The 22,730-nt window shown below is 36.9% G+C and overlaps 1 protein-coding gene across 5 annotated transcripts in view; it reads left to right on the top strand.

The window, feature by feature from the left end:
• The window catches only part of DCDC1 (doublecortin domain containing 1), a 401,001-nt gene that overhangs the window by 89,567 nt on the left and 288,704 nt on the right, over nt 1–22,730 (top strand). For all 5 annotated transcript variants that reach the window (XM_055356896.2, XM_055356899.2, XM_055356900.2 and 2 more), the window contains one exon: nt 7,670–7,763. In XM_055356896.2, the coding sequence (XP_055212871.2) occupies nt 7,670–7,763 (94 nt within the window). The remainder of the gene's footprint in view (nt 1–7,669; nt 7,764–22,730) is intronic.

Here is a 22,730-nt window from a genome sequence, read left to right as displayed (position 1 = left end):
TCAAGCTGGCTGCAGAAATTTGTATAAATAATGAGGAGCTGAATGTTAATCCCCAAGACAATGGGGAAAGTGTCTCCAGGGCATGTCAGAAGTCTTCACAGCAACGCCTCCCATCACAAGCCTGGAGGCCTAGGAGGAAAAAATGGTTCATGGGCCAGGCCCAGGGTCCCATACTACATTGCAGTCTAGGGACTTGGTGCCCTGCATCCCAGCTGCTCCAGCCGTGGCTGAAAGGGGCCAATGTAGAGTTCAGGCCATGGCTTCAGAGGGTGCACGCCCCAAGCCTTGGCAGCTTGTGAGTCCCTACACAGAGTTCCTACTGGGGCACTGCCTAGTGGACCTGTAAGAAGAGGACCACCATCCTCTAGACCTCAAAATGGTAGATCCACTGACAACTTGCACCATGCATCTGGAAATGCCTCAGACATTCAACACCATCCCATGAAAGCAGTGGCTGTGCCCTGCAAAGCCGCAGGAGTAGAACTGCCCAAGACCATGGGAACCCACTTCTTGCGTCAGCATGACCTGTATGTGAGACATGGAGTCAAAGGAGATCATTTTGGAGTTTTAAGATTTGACCACCCTGTTGGATTTTAGACTTGCATGGGGCCTGTAGCCCATTTGTTTTCGCCAGTTTCTCCCATTTGGAACAACTGTATTTATCCAATGCCTGTACCCCCATTTTATCTAGAGAGTAATTAACTTGCTTTTTATTTTAATTTACTGGCTCATAGGTGGAAGGGACTTTCTTTGTCTGAGATGAAACTTTGGACTGTGGACTTTTGAGTTGATGCTAAAATGAATTAAGACTTTGAGGGCCTGTTGGGAAGGCATGATTGGTTTCAAAATGTGAGGACATGAGATTTGGGAGGGGCCATGAGATTTGGGAGGGGTGCATGAGATTTGAGAGGTGAAATGATATGGTTTGGCTATGTCCCCACCCAAATCTCATATTGAATTTCCATTTGTTGTGGGAGGGACCTGGTGGGAGGTAATTGAGTCATGGTGGCAGGTCTTTCCCGTGCTGTTCTTGTGATAGTGAAAATGTCTTATCAGCTCTGGTGGTTTTTTTTTTTTTAGATGGAGTCTCACCCTGCCAACCAGGCTGGAGTGCAATGGCATGATCTCGGCTCACTGCAGCCTCCGCCTGCTGAGTTCAAGTGATTCTCCTGCCTCAGCCTCCTGAGTAGCTGGGATTACAGGTGCCCGCCACCACACCCAGCTAATTTTTGTATTTTTAGTAGAGATGGGGAATCAACCATGTTGGCCAGGCTGGTCTCAAACTCCTGACCTCGTGATCTGCCCGCCTTGGCCTCCCAAAGTGCTGGGATTACAGGCATGAGCTACCATGCCTGGCCTGAGGTCTGATGGTTTTATAAGGAGAAGTTTCCCTGCAGAAGCTCTCTCTCTGCCTGCTGCCATCCATGTAAGATGTGACTTGCTCCTCCTTGCCTTCCACCATTATTGTGGGGCCTCCCCAGCCATGTGGGACTGTAAGTCTACTAAACCTCTTTCTTTTGTAAATTGCCCAGTCTTGGGTATGTCTTTATCAGCAGCGTGATAATGGACTAATACAATGCTCAAAACAAGTGAGAATTTTAAAATGTCCTTTGAATTTGTCAGTATAGTAGTAATTGGTAATCATTGTGAGAATTATTTCAGTAAAGTGATGGTAAAAAAGCCAAACTGGAACAGACTGAGAATGAATGGGAAGAAAGGAAAAGAAACAAGAGAGCATGGACAAATCTAAGATATTTAGCTGTAAAGTTGAGGAGTAGCTAGAGGGGGATATCATGTAGGTATGGGGAGATTTAATTTTCAAGATAGAAAAGACTTACGTTTCAATATCAGTGGTAACAGTCTAGTTGAGAAGCAGTAGATGAATATACATGAGAGAGAAGAAATGATGGATAATACAAACTGCTTTAAAAGCTGAGAGCATACATAATTGAAAGCATAAGTGGAATATTGGCCTTAGATAGGAGCAGGAACTCTTGTAATATAACTAGAAGGAAAAAGAGTGGATGGCTGTAGAAATAAGTAGGCTTGTAGCTTTGATAGCAGTAAGAAGAGGCTTCAAATTTCTCTCTGACATAGGAGATCATGTCATCTGCTGAAAATGAAGAGGCAATTAGGGAAGGAAAGGCTAGGTAGAGGTAAGCAGATTAGAGATGGTTGGAAATACTCTGTGAAAAGTGGGAGAGAAATTTGACCAAAGAAATGAAATAGAAGTGGCTGGGCAGTACTGAGGGACCATGGAAGTTGGTGATCATGAATGATAGTAATGTTGATATGTTCAGTTGTGTGACTTTGTCCAGCAGCACCAGGCCTCTCACTGTGCACACAGAGTGGAAAGTGAAGGTCGCCCAGAGTTAGGATTTTGCAAGCTATGTGTAGTAAAAGTTATCTAAGAATGAGGAAGAATGACTAGAGTTAGAGAAGATGATATGCTTGAACATCAAGATCCTGGGTGTTGGGGACAGCGCTTGTTTGTTTTTGTTCAATAAGAGGGTTGGGGAGAAATTATCTTGAAATAGCATTGTAACACCACTTTCCAAACTTGAGATTGTGTGATAGGAGAGAATAAATTCTCACCACTTGAGAGCGCTTTGAAGAAGTTAGTGACCTCAGGGGAAAGCCTAGTTTCTTTTAAAAGAGGTTGTGGGTCTAGTCAAATTTGTTGATCAGGGGAGATGTTTTCAGAGTACACAATGGAAGAGTTTTAGAAATGAATAAAGGAGTTCAGGCTAATTTATACAGAACAGGAAAATATAGAGCTTCATGTGAATGTTGATGCAAACTTTTTCCATAAAAGGCAAACAAAATAATTTTGGTTTTGCAAGCCAGAAGGTCTCTGTAGCAACTATCTCAGCCTTGCTGTTATAGCATGAAAGCAGCCATAGAAAATATGTAAATGATCAAGTGTGGCTGTTTTACAAGAAACTTTATGTACGGTACTTAAATTTGAATTTCATGTTTAAATCTATCACAAAGTAGATTCATCTTTTGATTTCTGTTTTAGGAATTCAAAATGTACAAGCCATTCTTAGCCTATAGGCCACACAGAAACAGGCTATGAACTGGAATTGGCCTTTGGACTGTAGTTTGCTAACTCTTACAGTAGAGAATCTTTTGAGGAGAGTGTGTTGGGGAAGTGTAAGTTGGGGCTTATGCTTCCAGGCATTAACTCATAGAACCATATTAAAAGGTTTCAAGGTTCTCTGTCTGAGGAGAACTGACATTTTTGGGTCTGATGGCTTATTAACCTGGTTCATATGACCTATGGTGATGTTGGTCTAAGTATACTCTCTCATATGAACTGAAGTAGTGGCAACCCAGAGGTTCTGGCCATTCCAGGAGCTGCAAACTCTATACTAGATATGTCTGGAGGTGGAGATGACTCCCAGATCTGTAAACAAGTAGATTAAACTGAAAACACTGTGGAATATTTTTTCTCAGGTGCTTTTCAAGAAGATTCTGGTTTTACAGCATGATGATTTAAAATTTTAGTATCAGAAGAGTTTCTAAAACTTGAGCTGTATGGAATTAACAGGCCAGGTGCAGTGGTTCATGTCTGTAATCCCAGCACTTAGGGAGGCTGAGGCAGGAGGATCAGTTGAGACCAGGGGGCTTGAGACCAGCCTGGGCAACATAGCTAGGCCCCATCTCTACAAAAATTAAAAAATTAGCTGGGTGTCATATGATATACCTGTTGTCTCACCTGCTTGGAAGGCTGAAGACCTAGTAGGATTGCCTGAGCCTGGGAAGTTGAGGATGCAATGAGGTGTGATCATGCCACTGCACTCCAGCCTGGGTGACAGAGCAAGACTCTGTCTCAAAAAAAAAAAAAAAAAAAAAGGAATTAACAAAATGTGAATTTGTAAAAGTAATATTTTAACAAGCTTAACAGGTACAGATTAGTGGAAATGCTATTTTAATTAACCTTAATATTACAGCAAGATGACACCATAATGTACTTTTCAATTGTAAATTATAAGAATGACCTTACAAGTAGAAGCTTCATTTCAGGGCTTTTGACAGAAACTTATAGTGATACTAATTCATACCACTGATAATTTATTCTGAGAAAATGATTACTGAAGGCTGACATTGCTTAAACACTGCAAAGATTTTTCATTCTTCAAGTAGGAAGCAATGACAGAGTTGCTCATACATTATTAAATGTTAGTGTTTGATTTTCTAATGCCAGTTTTAAAACTCATTTAACTCTTAAAACTTGCACAAAGGTTTGGTTTGCACAGACATTTTTACTGATGTTTTAGCTCAGTGAAAAGGGGAATCTTTGAGTTAGAAAGTGTTGTAACCAGTCAGAATGTCTATTATGAAAAAGTCAAAAAAACAACAGATATTGGCAAGGCTGTGGAGAAAAGGAACGCTTATACACTGTTGGTGAGAATGTAAATTAGTTCAGCTACTGTGGAAAGCAGTAAGGAGTTTTCTCAAAGAACTCAGAACTACCATTTGACCCAGCAATCCCATTACTGGTTATATATATCCAAAAGAAAAATCATTCTGCCAAAATGACGCATGCACTCGTATGTTCATCACAGCACTGTTCTGAATAGCAAAGATATGGAATCAAGCTAGGTGCCCATCAGCAGTGGATTGGATAAAGAAAATGTGGTACATATGCACCATGGAATACTATGCAGCCATAAAAAAGAATGAAAGTATGTCCTTTGCAGCAACATGGATGCAGCTGGACACCCATTATCCTAAGCAAATTAATGCAGGAACAGAAAACCAAATACCACATGTTCTCACTTATAAGTGGGATCTAAACATTGGGTACTCATGGACATAAAGATGGCAACAGCAGACACTGTGAACTCCTACAGGGGGAGGGAAGAGGGACTGATTTTTTTAAGACTCAAAGGCAGCAATATTTAAAATAATTTTTTTTTAATTACTGAAATTTTGGTTGAAGTAAATGGGACTACCTTCAAGTAGATTATAGTTTTACTTAGTCTAATTGGTAAATTGTAACTTTAGAGGATACTTAGATATTTGAAACTTCACTCATAACTAGGAAATATAAATTGTACCGAAGGACATCATTATACTTTTAAATACAGTAATAACTTCATAATATTAAGAAATTGAGAACTGAACATGAGGACTGGAAAGATAAGTAATGTGGGGTTGTAAAGAGGAGATTATGTCTTGCTTACGGTCTATGAGACCAACTGTAGATGCTTAATAGTATTCAGACATGATTGGCTAAGGAGCAATTTGTACTGAATTATCTCCCTTGAGTATTTTTGTCAATGAGAGTGGTGGTGAAAGTGATCCATTTTACTTTCACTCCAGTGACAGGAGAATTTTGCCAGTCAGACACCAACTGTGTTAATTAGAGTATTAAAATAAAAACAAGCATGGATCCCATGCCAGTGTCAGTCAATATGTTCCACTCTTCTTTTTGTTTCAAGCCACAGACAAACTCCAGTTTCTTTTCGTGATACTTTTTTCTTATATTTTCAACATTGCTTTCCCAGCATCTTTAGTAAATGTTTCAGTCCATGGGATGGGGGTCCTGGGTGAACTTGTGGGCAGTAGTCAGTGAAGAAATTGACCCACAAGAGTAAACAAGAAGGCAGGAAGAATAACCAGGGTTATTTAGAGAATCACCAGGGTTGTTACATTCTTTGCAAGTACTTTTTTATTTAACTAGGTAAAGCATTGATGTTGCGAATGATCTTTTCCTCATAAGTTAGAAAGCTCAAGAATATTCCTGGCTGGGCGTTAGCAATTTGGGAGGCTGAGGCAGGTGGATCACTTGAGGTTGGGAGTTTGAGAGCAGCCTGATCAACATGGAGAAACCCCGTCTCTACTAAAAATACAAAAAATTAGCCGGGCGTGGTGGCACATGCCTGTAATCCCAGCTACCTGGGAGGCTGAGGCAGGAGAATCACTTGAACCCGGGAGACAGAGGTTGCGGTGAGCTGAGATCGTACCACTGCACTCAAGCCTGGGCGACCAGAGTGACACTCCATCTCAAAAAAAAAAAAAACAATTCCTATAACATTATTCCTAATAATGAGCAGGTATGCATTCTTGATTGTGAGAAAAATAGCAGCAATACATTGCTCTGAATTGCTCAATGCTCTGAATTGCAGCTAGTGTGCAAGAAACATGCAACCCTTTGAATGGTCATGGGAGCATGTGGTCCCTGGGGACATGATTAGTTATGTATAGGAGTAGAGTAGAATAAAGGCTGAGAACCTCTGGTACATACAGCCCAAGAAAGACCAATTTGTCAAATTAATTTGTCAGTTAAATATTTGCCTTTAAAATTCAACCTGTCTTTTGATAGAGCAACTATATAAACCAAATCAGTCACAATGTTTGAAAGCTGTTCTACAGGCTGAACGGAAAGTGCAACTTTGCCTCTATATAAACACTAAGCTATTGAAATACATACATTGTCACAAAGCTAATGAATTGGTTAAGCTAGGACTAAATTATGGGCTCCAATAATAAAGTAGGGACAGAAGTGGGCAAAAAGAGACAGATAGTATCGGCAACTGAAAGATGGTTTGAGCAGTTGAAAGATGTTCTGTTTACTATAATCATATTAATATAATTCACATTGTCCTTCAGTAGTAGTTGTTGGTTATGGGAAAGTAATATTATAGCTGGGAATAGTAAAAAATGGATGGTAGAGCACTTTCAATTTCAATTTGGAATATATTTTGTATTTTTAGATGAATATGGTGAATTTCATGTTTTGGAAGTTACTTCTGAAAACCTATTAACAACCTGCCTCAGGTTACCTGACACTCCTCAAACCCCTTCTGTTCCCTTAATTTTCCTCACCTTGTGAGTAGAACTTTTTTTCCAGCTGAAGCATGTTTAAGTCTTCCTTGAAGTTGGAAAGATAATTGCCACATTCGTTTCAAAGGGTTGCATGTAAAATAACAAGAACAGGTCATGATATTGTAATATTAAAAGAGAGTGCATATTAGAAACCATTAAAGGTAAAGTCCTTGAGACTCATATTCACGGAAAACCTGAAATGTGATTTATTAAGTTCAGTTTTTAGTACCCAAACAACATAAGTTATCAAGGTGAACTGTGATCAGACTATTTTTATTATTTATTTTAGGACATTTGGAAAACATTTAAAAGCTAAGGAAAGTAGGTACTTAAAATCTAATTTAAATGGTAATATCCTCTCATTGTGAAATAAATGGAACATACAGAAAGTTACAAGACTAAGATAAAAATCCCTCAGAGTTCTAAAGGTCTACCATTTATTAAATAATAGATACTAAATAATAGATATTTAATAGATAATAGATAAATAATAGATAATAATAAATAATAGATAAATAATAGATAATAATAGATAAATAATAGATATTAAATAATAGATAATAATAGATATTAAATAATAGATAACCAGTATTTAATATTTGTTGAATCTTCTTTCTTTTTTACTAATACTTACGTGTTTTTTTACACACATGCAAGTACAATGTAGCAATTTTAACTGCTTTTAAATTTCACATATTAGAACATTTTATAAATCATTAAATTTTATTTTACAATATAATTTTTAATAGCTGTATAGTATAGAAAAGAGTTTAAATGTGTATTCAATTTAACCAGTTTACTAAATTATTTATAATTTTTTTTTCCTGCACAGGTTTTAGATACTTGCACAATAAGAATGAATCTAAATTTACCAGCCAGATATTTTTATAATTTGTATGGCAGAAAAATTGAAGATATTTCAAAAGGTAAGTGGCAAAGATTTTGTAAACCATTTGATAATATTTTGAAAGACATTTATATTTTGTTTTTACTTTAAACATTTAAAAGAAAAACATATAATAAAACATAGTTTAATTATAACATGGATAAATATTCTTATACAAAGGAAAATCATGAAAGGACATTAAGATTTTAGGAATCTTTTATTTCAACACAAGTTTGGAGTTTTTAAAAAATTGGTGGGTATTTTAACCTTAGTAAACCATAATTAAATAAAAGTAATTAATACATTTTTATAACGTAACAGCCAATTTATATAGGATACAGCTTTCCAAAAACAAAAATGAGAAATTGCATTGCTGTATGATCAGATAGATGTTTTAAAACTGTTTTGGTCAACTTCTAGAGCTTATTCAAAAGTTATGAAATGTAACAAATATACCAAACTAAATGTAGTTCAGTTTGGAACCACTAGGAAGAACTCCAGTAACCCATTACTCTCTACTAAGTGTGTATATCAGCAGTATGCTGATAAATGTTATCAATTGGCTCTGAAAAAAAAAAGTCCCTGATTTGTAGCATTTAGCAACTTCATGGTATAGGTGCTCATACCATGGCCAATCTGAAGCTACTACTGAATGCAGAGTTCAGAGGGAAGGGTTTTAACTCACTGAATAAAGTATTTGGAGAAGAGAACAATTGGTTTTTGCAAACTGGTACAAGTTGGCTCCGGCACATCATTGTCCCTCAAAGTATATATCGCTTGTCACAGAATTGACAGAGTAGGAATTAATTTGACAACAGAGAAATTCACTCACTAGGTTCTTGCATTTATCAACTCTACTACTAGGTAGTACTTATTCTGGACCAGGCACTATTCTAAGCTTATCACAAACATTAACTCATTTAGTTCTCAGAGAAACTGTAATTCCTATTTATTGCAGTAACTGAGGTACAGAGAAGTTAGGTAATTTGCTCAACATCACACAACTAGCAAGTGGTGGAGTTGGGATGCAAACCTTGACAGGCTGGCTCCCGTAGCAGCGTTTAACCATTGTACTCTGTTCTCTCTCTCTCTTTCTGCCTCCCTCTCTCTTTCCACTTTACTGTCTCGTCTATGTCAGAACTCCATTTGTTTTCCTAGTACTTTCCATACAGGATGTAATTATTGTATTGCTTTGTTACTTTTTTGTATGTATGCACCCTTCCTACCACGCTACAGGCTTCCTGGGAACAGGCACTCAATAAATAGTACTTGGATTTTTGAATGAATCCTATATCACTCTCCTACATGATCTGTTTCTACCACAATGTAACATAAAAGAGGGCAAGAAGAGACACTATCTTTGTTGTAATACCAGTAGTAAGCACAGTTCCTGGGACATAGCTGACACTCATAAATGTGGCATGAATGAATTAAACTGTCTACTCTTGGACATTTAGTTGGTTCCACTGTTATACTATTAAAAGTAGCTCATCTTCAGGCAAGAAAAAAAGTTATGAAATGTACTTTAAAGTAATTTCATTGTCTTTGTCAAAAGAGATTAGATATCCATCTAATATCTCTAGAGATACTGTTTTGTTTTGCTAGCCTCTGAAAAGAAATTCCACATTTGTGAGTTTAAATGTGTTATTGAAATGGTCCTATAACTGCATCCAAACTTTAACTCCATGCTTGAGGAGGGCCAAGATATTAAATAACATGCCTTTAACTGCAAGGGTAGTGATTCAGACAACTGAAATGATTTTGGGATGTGGCTACAGCAGATACTTCCATTTGTTTCCCATTTTCTTACTTGTACTATATAAAAGCAGACTCTTTCCTTGATTTATCATCCTTAATTAATACTTACTGAATGATAACTATGATAGTTTGATACTTATTGTTTCTAACTCAAATTTTTTGGCCAAGGATTACATATGTGTGTATTCAGAAAGTAAATTTGTTTTTCTTGGCCTTTTAAAAAATGTTTTTATTAGATATCATAACTATTTTTCATTTTATTACATGTTTTTATATGAAGATTTCAAATCTCCTATAGATACCTACCCATTATCTAGAAGGATTAGTTAAGGTTATTTACCTGCAAAACATGTAACACAAAGAATCCTTCCTTTTGTTCTTTGGGGTTAATAAGAGTGTCATTATTAATGTTGATTTCTTTCTTTCTTGCATTTTTGTCTCCTCTTCCATTACTCTGGCTAAGATTTTCTTTATGATCAACAATATTTTGAAATTGCTTTTAAACTTGCATTAATAAAAATAAACAACATATTTTCTTAATACCCTATCTAGACTTGAATTATTTCCAGTTCACCTGGAATTAAAACATCAGATTTGAATGAACTGCTAGAATTGAAACTATAAGGGATCTTCGTTAAGATGAAAGATTTATATTTAGAAAGTTTATTTTTCTCCTCCCAAATATGGTATAACAGAATTACTTATCAAAACAGGAAAGCACTGACTCTGAGACATGATACTTCATGGATGCCAGAGGCATTTGGATTCATGCCTCGTGCTTCACGTATCCCAGAAGTGTGCTATTATCACATTTTAATGCATGCCTTGCCCTCTGTTTTTGCATCCTTATAAAAGCTTATGCCAGCTGAAATTAGCCTGTGCAACCACTAACATGTGGAAGCATTACAAGTTCACTGGACTTAAAATATTTAAAGAAGCTAATCCTGTTGGAGGAACTTCCAGTCTGTAGCACCCTAGTCACTTAACATTAGGTTTTTGAACTTCTTTTTTCTTTGTTTCTATGATGTTGTGCATCAAATGATTGAGATCCCTAAACTTTTGTGTTGGATGGTTTTCTGAACTTCAACTTGGGAAAGGTCAAGTTTTATGTGAAAGTTATCTTTTAATTTAAACAAATAAATGCTGATACTCTTTTGATTCGATATGTGACTTTTTTTTCTTGCTTTGTATCAGATCAGAAAAAATCTTTTAAAAATGTCTAATGTTAAGATCATAGCAATTACTTTTTATTTATAAGCACAGATTAGAAGTGTAATTGTACCAAGGACTAAAAGCAACAGATACACAAAATAAAAATTTTCTCCTACCTATTGCTTCTTTTTTGGAATTAGATATACTTTTAAGTTTTCCTTCTATGCTATGAGAAATAAGCACATTTGATATAATATTAAACTACTTTTACTTTGTCAAGTAAACCTTTGAAAAGACCAACAGGATTGGCAAATTGCTTATTTTTAGATTTTTAGATTTTATTCTAAGCCATAGACAATTTTTTTTTTTTTTCCTGAGACAAGGTCTTGCTCTGTTGCCCAGGCTGGAGTGCAGTGGTGCAACCACAGCTCATTGCAGCCTTGAGCTCCCAAGCTCAAACAATCCTCCCACCTCAGCCTCTCCAGTAGTTGGGATTACAGGTGCAGGCCACTGTGCCTACTTTTTAAAATATTTTTGTAGAGACGGAGTCTCTCTCTGTTGGTTGCTCACGCTGGTCTTGAACTTCTGTGTTCAAGCAATCCTCCTACCTTGGCCTCCCAAAGTGCTGGCATTACAGGCATGATCCACCAGCCTGGCTTTTTTTTTTCCTCCAGTAATGAGAGAGTTTAATTTATGTGAGGCCACATGGAAGAAGTCATTACTGAATTCAACCTCTACCACAGAAGATTTTAATAAAGACATTTTTATTGTTACGTGTGAAAAAGTTATTTTGTTATGGTTCTTGTATAGATCTATCCTTTCTACAGTAGAAAGGAGTACGCCTACTCACCTACTGTGTACAGACGCCATATTCCTACAGATGATCAACATGCTGGTACATATACAGTTATTCCTTGGTATCCGTGGGGGATTGGTTACTGGAGGCCTCCCCCATACTAACATCCACAGTTGCTCAGGTCCATTATATAAAATGGTGTAGTATTTGCATATAGCCTATGCACATCATCCTGTTTACTTTAATCTCTAGCTTACTTATAATACCTAATACTGTGTAAATGTTATATAAATAGTTGTTACACTGTATTGTTTTTAAACTTGTATTATTTTTATTTCTGTATTGTTATTATTATTTTAAAAATGTTTTTCATGCATACTTGGTTGAGTCCAGGGATGTGGAACCCAATAAGATGGAAGGCTGATTATGTATATATGCATAAACAATACATTCTGCAAAATCACGCCCACCAAAATAACAGGGATATGGGGAAACTAGGGTTTGGGAAAACCATTCAAAAATCTATTAACCTTTAAAACCACAATACTACCTAAGACAATAATGATTAACTTAGGAGATAATGTAAACAGCCTGGGTAGGCATCTCAGAGTGCTGCTTTAGAAGATATTAAAGCTGCACAAAAACAATAGAGTGTGAGACAATGCAGATGGAAGCGAAGTGGAGATTTGGGCCAGTGGGGCTTCCTTTAAGGAATGGGCAAGAGCTAACATTCAAATTCATCTCTATGTTATTGGAATTTTATGATGAAATATATTAATCCTGTACTTAATCTAATTTCAGAATCTCCAAAAAATTTATCAGCGAATATACAACTATTTTGGAATAGAATTCTACCCCTACCCTTTTGGCTTCCTTTGTTTAGGACAAAGCATATATTTATTAACCAAACTTCTGTATCACTTTGACATCATTCCTCTATTTACTAATTATATATCAGCTATTTGCTGTTATACAAGCATTTCAGATGGAAGACAGATGTAGACAGTGTCTGATTTCGAGGGAGGTTTTAAATAACACACTCATTCCTTCTAACATTTCCAAACTTTTTGATCTCTTAACTTCTTTGGCTTAATTATTACATGATGGTGAACCAGAGGAGTCACTCTCCCTCTCAAGGGAGGAGATCCTTAGTCTGTTAGGACCTCTGTGAAGGATCCATTCCAATAATCATACCCTCGTTCTTAGTGGACCCTTCTAGATCATAATGAGTACTGTTAAATTTACCCTAGTGGTTCTGAAATGAGTTAGAATACTACATTAATTAAATTGACTCCAAGGTCATTCTGGACATACTGAATATTCACTTCCTATTTCATTTCCCACCCCAAATTATGCCCAGCAATACTGTCCAAAATAGTTGTATATTCTCTGATAAATTTCTTGGAGATTCTGAAATTAGATTAAGTACAGGATATTTCATCATAAAATTCCAATAACATAGAGATGAATTTGAATGTTAGCTCTTGCCCATTATCAACTTTTGTGGAGACATTAAAATTAAAACAATAAAATTTCAAATAAAATCCAAAATTTTAAAGTCCACACAGAAGCAAATTTCAAGATCAAATTATCATACCTTTTTGAGTTAAAAACCAATAAAGTTTCAAACTCTTCAAGTTAAAGTGCAAAGAAATCAAAGTCCTAATTTTTATTTTTCCCAGTATCAGCCAGATGGCTTCTGGATGCCTGATTGGAGCTGGAATGTCTCCAGCAGCTACCGTCTGGGCTCCTGGAGTGGGTGTCATCCCTTAGGACCTCAGAAGTTGAATTAGGTCTACACCAACATTTTCATATGCCTTATTTCCAAGCAAACAAAATGATTATCACAACATCAACAACATATCCAGCACATTCACAACAGTAGCCACTCCCAGCAAGTGTGGCCACTGCATGCAAAATGATGTTTCCAGGACCCTATGTTTGGCATAATTCAGACCCACATGACAGCTGCAAAAGACCATAACAGAGACTAAGTGAGAGAAGGTAGAGAAGAGAAAATATTATCATCAGTCTTTCCAAGATGCCAGACGGCCCGTGCTGTTGACCAAGCTCTATGACCTTTGACCTAACTTCTTGGGAAGCAATCTCCCATGAAGGCATTAGTTACAGCATAAGTTTACAGTATCTTGAGGGAAAAATTGACCAGTGCACACTGTCTTCTGTCTCAAAGAGGCTGCACAAAGTGTTGGTTAAGTTCTCTGATTTTAGAGCCAGAATTCAAATTCCAGTTATGCCACTTACTATGTGACCTTGGACAGATTACTTAGCTTCTCTGAGAGTCAGTTTCCTTATCTATAAGATAGGAATTATAGTATTTACCTTAACAACATTGCAAAGATTAAGTGAAATATATGTAAAGTCCTTAGAACAAGTGCCTGACACTTGGTAAACATTATAAGGTATAATGTTTCAATAGTATAAAATTAGCTTTCTTCATTATTGGTGTTATTATTATTATTTTTCTTTTTTGAGGTGGAGTCTCGCTCTTGTTGCCCAGGGTGGAGTGCAGTGGTGTGATCTTGGCTCACTGCAACCTCCGCCTCCCGGGTTCAGGTGATTCTCCTGCCTCAGCCTCCCGAGTAGCGTGGATTACAGGCACCTGCCACCATGCACGGCTAATTTTTTTGTATTTTTAGTAGAGACGGGGTTTCACCATGTTGGCCAGGTTGGTCTTGAACACCTGACCTCAGGTGATCTGCCTGCCTTGGCCTCCCAAAGTGCTGGGATTTCAGACGTGAGCCACCGCGCTCTTAGGGAACTGAGAGTGAGAGTGTTTCATTCTTGCAACATCTGGCAGTTTGCGTTGGCAGTAGCACCAGTCATAAAGACTTATTTGAGGTATCATTTTTCCCTTTTAAAGAATTCCAAACATCTTAATGTTCTTTCCTCTTCTTTTTCTGAGTCAGTGCTTTTAAACCCCGTGCTCAACTGAGGGTGATCAATGTCTGGTGGCATAGCATCCATCTTGTCTTAGGAGTGGCATCTTCAATCACAGTGGTTGCTGTAACAGCCTCTGTCTATGGAATTATTTAAGCCTAAGAAACTTACTTCATGGGCACAGTTTCCCCCTCATCTCCACATCAGTTCCAATTGTAGAATAACTTTTGGCGGGTTTCCAAATTGAAGCAGCTATTTGTGTTTCTGAGGCTTATGTGCTAAGGGTCCCAGTGAGGACGAACACTGCTGCCATTTCCTCCTAAGGACATGGTCTTTCCTCAGTTTTTTAATGCTCCTGCTCTTCAGTTAATGTTTGTGTCAGGCACTTCTTTTTCTGCAATGTTTAAGATTTGCTTCTACTATACACTTCTTCCTTTCAGAAAGTTCCCTTTTCTGACAGGCTTGGGGTTAGCATTGTTTGCCACAATTGAGTCTCTTCTTTTCTTTTATTAACACTTTCCTTTTGCTTTCTGGTCCATACTCATATTTTTCTAACATATGCCTCTAGATATTTTTCTTGCAGAGTCTCTCATAGTGAGAGAGATGAAGTCAATCAGTTCTAAGTTTGTCAATAGCATCCTTTGTTCAAACCAGTCTTACCTATTTTCACTTCCATTAATTAAATAATCCTACCCAGGATGTATTTCTCCCACAGTCTAACATCTAACTTGGATCTGGAGTCTTTGATCAATTATTGTTCTGCCTGGATTTGCTGTAATGTAATTAATCTTGTCTTTGTCTTTCCTTAATCTCAGGCCCATCTATTTTTAGAGTTCACCCAGCACTTTTTTGTAATATTTTATACCAGTCTTTCTCTCCAATTTGTCCAGATTTTATGTGCACTCTTTGTATAATTGTCCTATCCTCAAAAGTGATTCCCCAGTTGCTCTTACTGTAAATTTATCTGTAATGTAAATACCAACTCTTCTAAGCATTGGAGATCCTGTCTCCTCTAGGGGATTGTTCTCAATCTGCTCTCCAAGATCTTATCTTTATTCTTCTAATAGGTTTCACTGGGTCCCAGTTACTGTTTCTGATTTTGTAACAAATGAAATATTTTACCCTTTTATAAGAACTTCTTTAAGAGAAATTAGACTTGAATGGATCTCCTTCACCTGGCATTTAGGATCTCAGGTTTTAGCGTGTGTGTATGTGTGTGTGTGTGTGTGTGTGTGTGTGTGTGTGTGTTTTCCTATCTGTCAAATATGTGTGCTTGGGTCATATGTGTACCATTTTTCTAGGGAAATTTCTGATCTCCTCCAGCTAAATCAGTTTGTCTTATTTAATTTTATTTTCATGCATACACTGTTCTATTCTGATCATAATAATTAAGCTTATTTTCAAGCCACTTTACTTTCTCCTTGATTCCTTCAGGAATCCGATTCCTCGATTTGTAATACTTTCTTCGAATAGTTTCTGTATCTTAACTGAAGAAGATAGAGTGTTCCTTTTATTAAAAAAACTATCACCTTTCTGTAGGTGAAGCCACAGTTTGGGTTTATGAGATTTAGAACCATGGTTAAAATTTATACGATAAAATGTAAAGCCTACTTTGATTGATAGAGGTTACTTTAAAAGTTTATCAACAAGCCACATGAATCTAATGTTAGCTCATCCACATTTCTTTTTCGGCCCAGAATGCAGTTTAATATAACATAATGAAGAGTAGAATTGAAGGCAGCAGATGTAATGCTTCCTATCCAGGCCCAGTATTAACAATTTAAAGACAGAACCTCACCATCATGCATGTAGAACTCAGTTGCCATTATCCTTGAAAGCGCTGGCCTACAGATTTACCTTCAAGATACAGAAAAGCAGCAAATATTGTTCCACCTTGCAACACCTAAAATAATGTAATCCCAATCTCAGACTTGCCTGAAGTTTGAGGTGAAGTTCACAGCTTGGTTAAGTAAGCAGTAGCAGCCTGCACAGTAAGGAAGGCATGATCAGCTAGTAGAGCTAAGCCCTCCACAGCCCACCTCAATATACTAATGCCATATGCAATCCCAGCATTTTCTGAACATCAAGACTATTGGAAGATAATCCCAGCTGCATTTAGTAGCTTTGCCCCATCAAGCTCAAATTCTGTGTAGTCTTTGCTTATTATAAAATTTAAGGTCAATTACCCTATTCTCTATATACAGGCCCATTAGTAAAAATACAACTACAAAACTGTATATTCAACTACATGACCCAATATAGGCAGCTAGACACTGCTGAAGTTAAAGGCAAACAAACAAATCTTAAAGCCTTACATAGCCCTTGCATATAAAAGCAGCATCAAAACATGACACCACTCAGTGAAAGCCACTTCATAAGTCTCAGACTTTTTTGTTATTTGCTCTCCAACAGCACTTCTGTATTTCTCAAGGTTTCAGACCAATTTGACCCCATAAGTATAGCACTTTCCTGAGTTTTGTGAGACATCTAGAAATTATTTAACCTGAAGGAGTAGTATAAATCCCAGAATTTGTAGCCAGCTGGTCAGAAGTAAGAGTGGCATGGGGACCCGCCAAACATGTGGCTGTTGTCTTAAGTAAAGACAGTCTTGTGGAGGATTGGACTGTACTCTTAACCTTGCAAACTACTTGGAGTGAACTCACACTTCCCAATTTCAAAACTTACTACAAGTAAAACTACAGTAGTTCAAAGAGTGTGGTACTGGCATAAGGATAGGCATATAGACCAATGGAATAGAATTCAGAGTCCAGAAATAAACCAATACATCTGTGGCCAATTGACTTTTGACAAAGGTGTCAAGACCATTCACTGGGAAAAGAATAGTGTCTTCAATCAATGGTGCTGGTAGAACTGGATATCCACATGCAAAAGACTGAAGTTGGACCCATACTTCACATCATAAACATGAATTAACTCAAAATGGATCAGCAATCTAAATAAAAGGGCAAAAACCATAAAACTCAGAAATAAACATAGGTTCACATTTTCACGACTGTGGATCTGGCAATCAGTTTTTAGACATAATATCAAAAGTATGAGCAAAGAAAAGAAAAAAATAGCTAAATTGGACTTCATTAAATTTGGAATTTTTGTGCACCAAAGGACATTATCAAGAAAGTGAAAAGACAAACCCTAGAATGGAAAAAATATTTGCAAATTATCTATCTGAAAAGGGTTTAAAACCTGGAATATATAAGGAACTCACGCTCAACAACAAAAAACAAACAATTCAATTAAAAAATGGGCAAAGGACTTGAATCAACCTTTTCCCAAAGAAGTTATACAAATGGCAACAAGCACATGAAAAGACACTCAACATCCTTAATCATTAGGGAAATGCAAGTCAAAAATTACAATGAAGTACTACTTCACACATACTGGGATGGCTATAATAAAACTCACACACACATACTCACACACACACACACACAGAGAATAACAAGTGTTGTTGAGGATGTAAAGAAAGTGGAAGGAACCCTCACACATTGCTTGTGGAAATGGATAATGGTACAGCCACTTTGGAAAACAATTTGATGAGTCTTCCAAGAGAAAAACACAGAATTACCACATGGCCCTACAATTCCACTTCTAGATATTTAGGCAAAAAAAATTAAAAACAGGTACTCAAACAAGTATATGTACATGCATGTTTATAGCAGCACTATACGTAATAGCCAAAAGCCAAATGTTCATGAATGTTCATGAAGCCAAATGTCCTGCAACTGTAGGAACAAATGGTAGTATATACATACAATGGAATGTTATTCAGCTATGAAAAGGAATGAAATGCTGATAATGCTACAGTATGGGTGAATCTTGAACACATTATGCTCAGTGAAAGAAGCCAGACATAAAAGGTAACATATTATATGATTCCATTTATTTGAAACATCCAGAGCGAATAAATCCACAGAGACAGAATGCAGATTGGTGTTTGTCATGGCCTGAGGGAAAAGGAGACTCTGCTTAATGTTTGTATAAGTGGTTTTACTTTGGAATGATGGAAATATTTTGGAACTATATAGAGGTGATGGTTGCACATTTTGAATCTACTAAATGCCACTGAGCTCTTCACTTTAAAATGGTTGATTTTATGTTATGTGAATTTCACCTCCATAAATTATTTAAAAAAAAGACAAATGGAGCAGAACCAATTTGCCCCACTTGTTCCAGCCAAGGTCACCCTAGCTCAGCTGACAGCCAGCTGATTCCAAGACATGTGAGCAAGCCCAGGCAAGACCAGCAGAACCACCCTGTTAACTTGCAGACTCATGAGCTAAGTGAATGCTTATTGTTTTATGCCGCTGAGTTTTGTGGTGGTTTGTTGTGCAATATTACTGTGGCAATACGTACCAAATATAGTAAGCTATTTGTACTTCTTAAATGTTATCACATAATTGTTATTCACTATTTAGACAGCTAAATTCTATTCCTAAATCTTAATCCTTTGTATTGTCAGAGTAATCTCCCTAAATATCCCTCAATTTTTTTATTGTTCAAAATGTTACATTTCATGACAATCTGCACATTCTCGATTTTCACATTCAAGAAACTTCACTATGTGATCTTGCTCAGTCATCCGACTTAATCACCCACAACTCACAAGTACCCAACATGGACCTTTAGTTGTAGCTAGATCAGTCTCTTTAATGTTCCAGAGCATTCAGTGACACATGGGATGCCCAGCTTCCTTACCCTTCTTTATGCTATTTTCTGCTCACTTGGAATAATCTTCCAATTCTCCATCTATTCAAAGTTCAGTGAGTTGTGTCAGTTAGGATATATTATTTTACGGTAACAAATGACTCCACAACTTTCAGTGTATTATTTTGCCCTATAACTTTCAGTGGCTTATAGAAATGTATTATTTTGCACTCATGCTACATGTTGGTGTGGGTTGACTGCAGCTACACTTGCATATGTCAAAGCAAGTCACATGCCATCTTCTTAATTCAACAGTGTGAGGATGTCTGGCCCTTCCACGGGGAAGAGCATTGCAAGTGACACAGCTAAACCTGACATGAATAAGGTGGGAAGTGTACTTTTCCTTCAGGGAGGGGCAACAAATACTTTGAATAATAATGGAATACACTGTATTATCTCTTTTCTAAAATTGGTATTAGTTATATGTTGCTGCCTGACAAATTATCCCAAAATTTAGCAGCTTAAAGAAAAAAAAACATACTATTTCTCAATTTTTGTGGGTCAGGAATTCAGGCATGGCTTAGGTGGGCTCTCTGAGTCTTTTACAAGGCAGGTCAGTCTGCAAAGTTTTAAAATATTATTTAAATCCTACTTTATCTATTTGGTTTACTAATACCTTCTTTTCATAACCTCTTTTGATTTTTTTCTGTATCATAAACCATAAAATTGTTTATATAGTATTTCTGTTTTGTGTATCATTCTTATTTCTTTAACTAAAGATAACTTTTTGTCTTTTACTTTTAAAAAAATCTCCAAGGCAGGGCTTGCAGTGAGCCAAGATCGTGCCACTGCACTCCAGCCTGGGTGACAGAGCAAGACTCCATCTCAAAAAAAAAAAAAAAAATCTCCAAAACTCTCCTAATATCTACGATGGAACTGGGCATATCATAGGTCCTCAAAAATATTAATATTCAAATAAATAATTAGTAAGCATAGTCTATGTTATAGTGCCTAAAACATAGTAAGAGATGAAAATACTTTTAAGTGAATGAATTAATTAGAATTCCAAAAATTTCTTTGTTGAATTACATTTGCAATGAATTACTCACTATTAACTGCTTTTTGTTGGTAGTTCTCATGCTTAATGATTCACTGACCACTCTGAGTAGTGTTTTGCTACTTTCTATAGAACTTTAAAAGCTAGAAGATTCTCATTTTTGATACTCAATGTAGTATAAGACAAATGATAATGACTATTTTTTTCAGTATCTGCTTCAGGACAGTGTTGTTGATTGATTTACTTTTGATCTCAGCATCAGAAGGGCCTTTGGTGATCACCAAAATCTCACTTTGTTCATGAATCTCCTCTAAATTGTCTGCAACAAGTGTCCATCCTGTCACTGCTTGTTCCATTTCTGACAGCTATACTTTCTCTAAAAAATCTGTTTTATATCTAACAGAAATCTCTTCTTTTAAATATTTATCATTGGTCCTGAAATTAATTCCTAGTCTGTGATTGCCTTTCATATATTTGAATATGTATCATTTAAGTGTTTCGAGGTTAAATATCCCTAGCCTCTTCAACTATTTATCTGGCTTCTCATCATCCTGCTCACTCTTCTCTGTTCTGTCTAGTTATTTCAGTATTCCTCTTTGTGAGGCCCTAAATTGTACACAATTTTCCAGGTCAATCGATGAGTAAAACAGCCCTACCCTCTCTTTTTTTCCAGGTCAGTATGTTACCTAAAATTGCATTATTATTCCTATTAGACACATCATATAATTAATCTATATTGAACTTGCAGCCAATGAAAGCCCCCAAATTTATTTTCACAATTTGCTTTTAAGCTACTTCTTTCTTATCTTGTATTTGTAGTGCTAGTTATTTAGATGTGAGAACAGATCTTTTCATATGAATTCCTACTAAACTTCTACCTCTAAGGTTTTTATTTAATAGTTTAGCCTGTCCAGATCTTTCAGATATTTAATCTGTCACCCAGGAATTTAAATTTAGTAAGCATACCAACTTTACCTTGTCCAAGTTATTATAAAAATGTTGACTAGGCTGTGATTAGGGCAGAGATTTACAGTATGCTAATAGTCCTGCTTTAGATTATATTAATCCTCCAAGAATATGGTTGTTTATTTAGTGGAGTCTGCAAGCTCACTTATCTCTAACTTAGACACAAGTCTTTTAATTTTATCATTCTTTTAACACTATTTTAAAAACGATTTCATTCTTTCATAGCTTGCATACTGAACCAATACTTTAATTGTATCATGGCCTGAATGGCCTTCATGATTTGGTTTCTTCATTCCCAACTTGTCTATCTTTACTTAGTATTACTGGCTCCTTCCACTCTGCACTCAAATCACTTTGTTTCTGTTTCTCAAACACTCTCCTTCATGCCCCAGTACCTTATCACATGTTTCCTTAGCTTGGATTCTCTCTCACCCTATCCTCTTGGCAGGCTATTGCCTACTTATGTTAAGGTCTTTATTTAAATATTACTTCTGAGAAACTTTCCTGACTCTCTCTTGCTCCTGTTCCCCTTCCGTTATCTTGTCTAGGGTGGTGTATTTCTTAGGGTTATCCATAGAAACAGAATCTATTTATAGTGTCTCTCTCTCTCTGTTTATCTGTCTCTCTCTTAATTTGTTTTAAGGAATTGGTTCATGTGATTATGGAAGCTGAGAAGACTCAAGCTCTATAGTTGGCAAGCTGGAGATCCAGTAGAATCTATGCATAGTTAGTTACAGTCCAAGTTACTCAACCTTTTTGTTCTATTCAGGCCCTCATTTGATTGAATGAGGCCCACCAACATTAGAGAGGCCAATCTGCTTTACTTAGTCTACTGATTCAAATATTTATCCTATCCAAATGCTTAAACATCCTCACAGACACACTCAGAATAATGTTCAGCCAAATGTCTGGATACCCTGTGATCCCATCAAGTTGGCACATAAAAGTAGGCATTATAGATGGGTATCCCTGTTACATTCATAGCACCCTGTGTATAGTAATTATCACAACTGCAATTAATAAAACTACTTGGCAGTTATTTGTTTAATGTCTGTCTTTCATCTAGAGTGTAAACTACATGAAGGTGAAGATTTTGTAAACTTCTCTGTATTCCCATGTTCAGCATAGGGCTAAATAACAGAGTAGATATTGTAAAATAGTATAAAAATTAGGGGGCTGGGCATGGTGGCTCACACCTATAATCCCAGCACTTTGGGAGGCTGAGGTGGATGGATCACAAGGTCAAGAGATTGAGACCATCCTGGCCAACATGGTGAAACCCCATGTCTGCTAAAAATACAAAAATTAGCAGGGCATGGTGACACGCACCTGTAATCCCAGCTACTTGGGAGGCTGAGGCAGGAGAATCGCTTGAACCCAGGAGGTGGAGGTTGCAGTGAACCGAGATCACGCCACTGCACTCCAGCCTGGCAACAGAGGGAGACTCCGTCTCAAAAAAAAAAAATATTAGGGATGCTGCCTAACATAAGTGGAAAATTCAGGCAATGAGAGAGGGTCTAGGTCTAGTCAAAATGCTTCCTCCTTCTTGGGTGCTCTAAAAATGCCTAGTACTATCCTTGTACATCTAGCACTGCTCCTGTTCTGCCAAATGTGGAATTCTGCAATAGTTCACACTGTCTAGGCTCCAGGAACGGCATTGCTAATGGAAAATTATATCTAACGGAAATCTATTCTTTAAGGGGTTTAGGGGGTTT

Source organism: Gorilla gorilla, chromosome 9 (genome assembly GCF_029281585.2).
Source record: "Gorilla gorilla gorilla isolate KB3781 chromosome 9, NHGRI_mGorGor1-v2.1_pri, whole genome shotgun sequence".
Taxonomy (NCBI): Eukaryota; Metazoa; Chordata; class Mammalia; order Primates; family Hominidae; genus Gorilla; species Gorilla gorilla.
The sequence above is the reverse complement of the archived record's forward strand: the minus strand, read 5'-3'. Positions and strand labels throughout refer to the sequence as shown.